This window comes from Leptonychotes weddellii, chromosome X, assembly GCF_054177405.1.
Source record: "Leptonychotes weddellii isolate Sample4059 chromosome X, ASM5417740v2, whole genome shotgun sequence".
NCBI lineage: Eukaryota > Metazoa > Chordata > Mammalia > Carnivora > Phocidae > Leptonychotes > Leptonychotes weddellii.
In genome coordinates this window covers 16,695,503-16,702,678 of record NC_138385.1, presented here as the reverse complement: position 1 = coordinate 16,702,678, position 7,176 = coordinate 16,695,503, and the positions used below count along the sequence as shown (strand labels likewise).

At 41.2% G+C, this 7,176-nt stretch overlaps 1 protein-coding gene across 1 annotated transcript; it reads right to left on the bottom strand.

Annotated features, from left to right (window-relative positions):
• Positions 1–4,961: 4,961 nt before the first annotated feature.
• LOC145717944 (olfactory receptor 5AR1-like) lies at positions 4,962–5,998 on the bottom strand. Its single transcript, XM_081809406.1, has one exon. It carries the CDS (start codon positions 5,883–5,885, stop codon positions 4,962–4,964), a length of 924 nt encoding a protein of 307 aa, XP_081665532.1. The 5' UTR covers positions 5,886–5,998.
• Between the last annotated feature and the right edge of the window lie 1,178 nt (positions 5,999–7,176).

Here is a 7,176-nt window from a genome sequence, read left to right as displayed (position 1 = left end):
GACTGGGCTTTCTCAGTTTGTACAAATCTAGTGGAGTTCCCCTTAAGCTGGAGAGGTCACTAGAGACTCAAATCTGATTATATGGTGTGTAAGCTGGGTAAATACCATTTGGAACACAGGCCTGCAGAAGATCCAGGGCAAACAAAACCTAATGCCTGTATTGGGTATCTGAAAAATGTGTGATCCTAGGAGCAAAAAATGATAATAAAAAAGTTATTGAGTATATACTATGTCTGAACACCATTCTGACCAATGTTCATGCATCACCTCATATAAACCTCACAGCAACCTTGGGAGATAGATAATCTTATCATCCCTATTGTATAGGTGAAGAAACTGAGATATAGAAAAGTTAAGTAACTTGTCTATTGTCAAAGAGTTAGAAAGTGAGAGAGGTGAGTCTCAAAGTATGGCAGTCTGATTCAGAGCTTATACTATTAACCACTACATTATACTGCCTGATAAAGGTGAAAGAAATCCCTTTCTATAAGCAGAACTGGCTTCATGGACATGTGATCAGTGCAATGGTACAGGAACTAAGCTCAAAATGGCCTTGTACTTGGGGTTTAATGTCACTGTATTAAATTTTTAATAATTTTAATTTGTGCTTTATAAATGAAATCCAAAATGTGATAGAATGATTGACTATGCACCAGGAGCTTTAAGTCTCTGCTAGCACAGAGTCACATCTTTCACTGCCTCTCCACCTCCCTGGGGCAGATTCCTGGCTACTCACTCCCTTGCCCCTTAGTACCTAGGACTCCACCCAGCCTCTTTCTCTTTGTCCCACCCAGTGACTGCTGCAAGCCTTCGCTCTCAGGGGCCTGAGCAAGAGCCTTGGTAGGATTGGGGTTAGGCAAGCGTGCCCTACAACATCTCAAGGTTGGTTGTAGTAATAGCCATCCTGACCCCAGGGTAGTAATGCCATGGTGCATTTGGCATATGACTCAGTAGGACTCATTGACCACCCTGATCCAGGTACCTAGTGCATCCTGGTGCAGAGGTTGCCGTACACATGGTGATCACCTGTCCACCATGGGTTGGAGCAACTGTCTCGTGGGAAGGGGATATGCCTAGCTTGACTTACTCACTCTTGACCAAGATACAATACATCTGTCCAGCAGTTCATGGGAGGAGGAAACTGGCCAGGGGACCATACACATGTGCATTGAGTCACAGGGTAAAGTCACTGGGCACCTGTGTAGGGCTGCACTTGCCCCACAGGTATCCCTGTGCCTGAGAGGGTGTGATATTAAATAGCAAATTTAAAGCATCATGACAGATTGAGAGAGAGACTGCAATAGAAAGGGAAAAACTTTATATTTGAGTACCTTAAATGGCATTCCTCTCTGCTTTTTGAATACGGGACTTCACATTTACATTTTGCCTTGGACCTACAAATTATTTGGCCAGTGCTGAAAAGACTGTCTATTATTGGAGCACCTGGGTGGCTCAGTCGGTTAGGTGCCTGCCTTCAGCTCAGGTCATGATCCCAGGGTCCTGGGATCGAGCCCCCCATCAGGGTCCTTGCTCAGTGGGGAGCCTGCTTCTCCCCTGCATGCTGTTCCCCTTGCTTGTGCTTGCCCTCTTACTCTCTGTCTCTCTTTCTCTCTCTCTGATAAATAAATAAATCTTAAAAAAAAGACTATTATTAAAGTATTTTGGTATCCCCTGAGATCCACCACCTCTCACATAGAAATTATGAAAGATGATGAGGTTGTAGCTCTCTCTCGTCTTGCTGGAGCTGTTCAGAGGATAGGAGACAATTGCTGCTTGCCAAGGAGATAGATGTTAGGTCAATGTGTGCTGTTCAGTCTAGTCTAATGAGGCCCATTTCATCCCACCCTCTCAGCTGTGTTAAGTATCTCATATCATGAGAGGGGCCTAAGAAAATGTGGTAAAAGATGATATTCTGGGGTATGAATCAGGAGACATGAATTCTAAATCTGCCTCTGCCACAGACTGAGTGATTTCCAGAGTGTTGCTCTCCCTTGGGGACACTGTTTCCTCATATGTGAAAAGAGCAGTTTTGATTAACCTAGTGTTTCCAGACTGTTGTTGAGGTTCTAGAGAGGTGCTTCACAGAGGGAGAGGTGAGTACTTGGCAATGGAGTTATAGGCGGCTCACACTGATTTCATCTAAGCCTGCCCATTTTGATGTTTTATATATTTTTGTTCTGCATTGGAATTCACTTAAAGAAATAATTTCAATGCTTAAAAAATTAAAACCCATCATTCTCAATGATCTCTGTGAGCCCTTCTACCTCTGATTTCTGATTCTGGTATTCTTTAACCTCAAATCCTACAGAGAGGATGGTCTTTCTTCCAGGAAGCAACGGCCATGTGCTTGGTTGGACCCATTACCAGAGAAGGACAGAAATCCAGGGAGGACAAGGGGTTGGAGGGCAAGCACCTGGGTTTATAGAGCTGAAAGATAAGAATAATAAAGAAGAGATTCAGGTTCTTTATTGTGGATTGAATGTCAACAAGAAACATCCACAAAACCAAGAGATTCAGCTAGAAGCCCATGCCCCAGGAGATAAGATTTTCTACCTTTTATCCATTACACAATTAAGATACAACAATACTTGGTGGAAAAAATGAACTGAATAAGTAAAAAGGTTAGTTGTGAATGAATTTCAGCTCTACTAATGTTTTTCGAGCCTTTACTAGGTACCAGACTCTATGTTAGACCTAGGTTGGGAGATGAAAAATTAACCAAATATGGCTCCATCCTTCTGAAAGTATTCAGTGTATGTGAGCAAAACAGAAATTCTGAAAAATACAGAGGATTTTATCATAAGGCCAAGTGTCATAATGTTACAATAGAGGTGCAAAGTACAATGGGAAAATCCTTACTTCCATCTGAAACATCAGGAAAAGCTATCCAAAAAAGATGGGATTTAAGTTTGGACTTTAAAAAATGGATAGGACTTGGACAGACAAGATATGGAGAGCTCTGCATGTCAAATATAACAGTTTGGAATTTATCTTACAGACAAAGAGAGACAAGGAAAAATTTTAAGCAGTGTGGAGAGTAGAAGGCTGATCTGGTTGGATTTACATTTAAACTACTATAGTTGTTATGTAAAAAGTAGATTTAATAGGATCCAGGGTGGATTCAGAGAGAAAGGATAAAAGATTATTTTGCTAATCTAGGCAAGAAAGGAGTGTATCATGATCTAGGACCGTGTCAGTGAAGAAGAAACTATTTCAAAAGGAATTTGGGAGGTAAAATTGACAGGATTTGGTAATTGATTGAACGTAGGGAACTGAAGGGGGAAAAAGTGTCAAAGACTAACTTTAGGTTTTGGGCTTAAGAAACTATGTTGGGCCATTCACTTACATAGGGAACAAGGGGAAAGGAAGAGCAGGTTTAGAAGAGTTCAGTTTTTGGGGCGCCCGGGTGGCTCAGTTGGTTAAGCGACTGCTTTCGGCTCGGGTCATGATCCTGGAGTCCCTGGATCGAGTCCCTGGATCGAGTCCCGCATCTGGCTCCCTGCTCGGCAGGGAGCCTGCTTCTCCCTCTGACCCTCCCCCCTCTCATGTGCTCTCTCTCTCTCATTCTCTCTGTCTCAAATAAATAAATAAAATCTTTAAAAAAAAAAAAAAGAAGAGTTCAGTTTTTGAACATTAAGTTTGAAGTGCCTGAGGAACTTTCAAGTGGAGGTTCCATCTGGTAGTTGGATATGAGGATCTGGAGCTCTAAGGGGATTAGTTTTACTTGGTAGTAAACCAGACTGCCTCACAACTGGGGCTTCAGAGTCTTTGGAAGATAGCTACTAAGGCTAGAAAGTTTTGGGGAATAGAAGCAGAAACAAAGCTATCTTAGGGCCCAAATATTGCGTCTGACCTAGATGTAAATAAATACTACTTTCTGTTTTTCCTTGCAGCTGGAGCCAATTTGATTATTTTCCACTAACTAGTTGTTTGATCTTGGTCAGTTTCTCTTCTCTAAGCCTTGGTTTCCTCAACTATAAAAGTAAGATAATAAGTTTTATAGTCTTCAGGTATAGGATGATATGCTTTAATAGATAGGCTGTTGTTCAATATATTTAGACAAGATAGTAATATCCACAAATTTCATGCATCATTTCAAATTCTGAGGGCTAGCCATGGACTAATAAATTAATTGGGGTTTTACTCACACTTGTGTTGCCTGTTGGACATATATTTAGGAATACCAATAGGCTTAGCTCATTTATAATTTGCATACAAATAGTCCATTTAGTATTTACATACAGAAAAATCATTGGTATAATTTAGGCCTAGAGTCCATTGTCCCCTACAAAGAATCTTTCAAATCCTACTCTAATTAGCGAACTTAATCTGTTGTTTGGCTGAGCATTACTATCTTTTAAGATTTACCCTTATAAATCTCAATAATTGCACATGTGAATTCATATATCGGCTCACATTTTATAGCTTCAGTGGTAGTGATGGTGCAGCATTTGGAAAATACACATCCAAGAGTCTTCTGAGTCCTTATGAAAGATATGGACTGAACTTAATTCAGCCTAAGGGATACCAAGTATATCCTCCATATAAGCACATGAATAATAAAGCAAAAGTATTTGCATCTCAGTTGCCATTCATGCTTTCTTCTATAATTTATAGTCAAATTACACTATTTTCTAACCTTGTTATCACGGAATGATTTAAACTTATGACTAGTGTTACACCAGTTCACAACTCAGATTGACATATTCATACCCACATACATATTTCCCTCTTTTAAAACATTTCTTATCAGACAGTTGCTTCAGAAAATACACATTATTTTGTCCATATAATTTCCTATTGTGTTGCTGTTTATCTAAACAACTACTTCTAAACACTTAGCCAGAGCAATTCAATTGTTCTTAACAAGGCTTCATTTGCAGGCAAGGAAAACACTATGAATAGAACTGTAGGCAAGTCTTTATAAAACATATTAGGTTCTTGAGACACAGAATGGAAGATTAGGGACTCTGCTTCAATATTTTCAATAAAGCAACTTTCACTTCCTGGTTTCTCAAACTGTAGATAAGAGGATTTAACATGGGGATCACCATTGTATAAAACACTGAAACCATCTGATTTCCTGCCTGGGATCCATGTTGAAAGGGCTGCAAGTAAGTATACATAGTTGCGCCATAGTATAAGCCAACAGCAGTCATGTGGGAAGCACACGTAGAGAAAGCTTTTTGTTTGCCGGAAGCTGAAGGAATTCCCAGGATCGTCATGAGGACAGACACATAGGAGACAAGGATCACCACAATGGAGGTGACCAGCGTGAATCCCCCACAGCCAACAACCAGTATCTGGGTGACCCAGGGGTCTGAGCAAGCCAGTGCCAACAGTGGAGGGATGTCACAGAAGAAGTGGGGAAGGACACGTGGTTGACAGAATGATAATTGTGTGATGGAAGTTGTCACAGAAACCATGTTAACTAAACCCCCAAAGTAGCATCCTGCTACCAAGAGGAGACAACGGACTCTAGAGATGGTGACATGGTAGAGCAGTGGGTGACAGATGGCGGTATAGCGGTCATAGGCCATGGAAGCCAAAAGATTGCATTCAGCAGAGGCAAAGATTATGAACAAGCCCATTTGAGTCATGCATCCAAGGAAAGAAACAGCCTGCAACTTAGATAACAAATCTGCTAACGTTTTTGGGATTGTGATGGAAGAGAAACAGACATCAAGAAGGGACAGGTTAGAGAGAAAAAAGTACATGGGAGTATGGAGGCAGGGACTGACTCTGATCAGGATTACCAGGCTTAAATTCCCCAACACAGTGATGATATAAATGATAAGGAAGACTCCAAATAGCAGGACTCCAAGCTGAGGGTTGTCTGTCATGCCAAGAAGGATGAAGTCAGTCACCATAGATGAATTCTCCATTGACACAAGCTGGGTATTATTCTTGACTAGTTAAGAGCTCTTTAGACATGCTTTAAGTGAGGAAATAATGGGAAACTGGATGATATTGGGTAAAACAGTTCCACTCAAAACACATCAATCCACAACACTCTCCAACCCTTCCCCTCATCTATATTCTCACTTTAAATGCCTTCCCAAATAATATTGCCATTTCCCAAACCTAACATTGAGACAGTGAAGTTGGGAGGAAAAAAAGGGAAGGAGAAAAGTAAGTGAAGAAAATTCAGAAAGTAAAAGGAACATATATAAGCAAGAGAGCAAAGGTCTAGGATGCAAAAGGCACTTAATATTTGTTGAAGAAATGAATGAGGGAGGGAGAAAGAAAACAGGTGTCATCAAGAGGTGTTCTGACTAATACAGGACTACAAACTTGGAACAAAAGAATTCCATCTCACTCTCCCTCACTTTTCCAGATCAATCCCAAAGAATTATTGCAGATGAAGTAACAATAGGGTAAATATTCCACTGATTTCGTCTTGACAGACAACTGTCCCCCTTCAGTAATTGTGGCATTATTTCTGAAACAGTGGAATTCATCAATATTTACTTTTCTGCTTTCTAGGACCTTGATCAATTCTTCACCAGAGATTGTTGCAGAATCAGAATGCCCCTTAATGGCCATCAGAAACCTAACTCAAGTCTGAAGGTATCATTTGGATCCTGTGAAAAAGCAACCAAAGGATTCATGCAGCTCCTGGCTGATCATCACCTTATTGATTCCTTTAACCATGCTTGGGCAAAGGTTATGCAGCTGTGCAAACTAACTATGAATTCCACAAAGACTTGTTGGTCAGATTCATCTGAGCAAAGGGCCAGGTCACAAAATGGTTGGAGTCAGATGGCACTAAGGCTGAGTGCATGGACTCTCTCTCTACTGTAGTCACAGGGTATCTCTAATGCTGGTTTACTGCCTCATGCAAATGCCTGGATCTTGCCCTGGATGAAGCACCAGACAAGAGAAGGGCTAAGTCCATGCAAATCCATCTCCATTTATAGAATCTAAGCTAAGTTGGAATCCCTGTGGTTCACTGGATGGTCATCAGTGAGGGGTGTCTAGACGGGATTCCTGTATTTGGTGAGAGGCTGGACAAGCAGACCTCGGAGGGCTCTCCCAACTTTGATTAAAAAGAAAAACATGTGTGAGGCACCTGGGTGGCTCACTCAGTTAGGTAGCCAACTCTTGATTTTGGCTCAGGTCATGATCTCAGGGTCCTGGGTTTGAGCCCTGTGTCGGGCTTCACACTCAGTGGGG

Bases quoted from the DNA above. Each gene is read 5' to 3' on its own strand.
- LOC145717944 (XM_081809406.1), bottom strand. From the start codon at position 5,885: ATGGAGAATTCATCTATGGTGACTGACTTCATCCTTCTTGGCATGACA.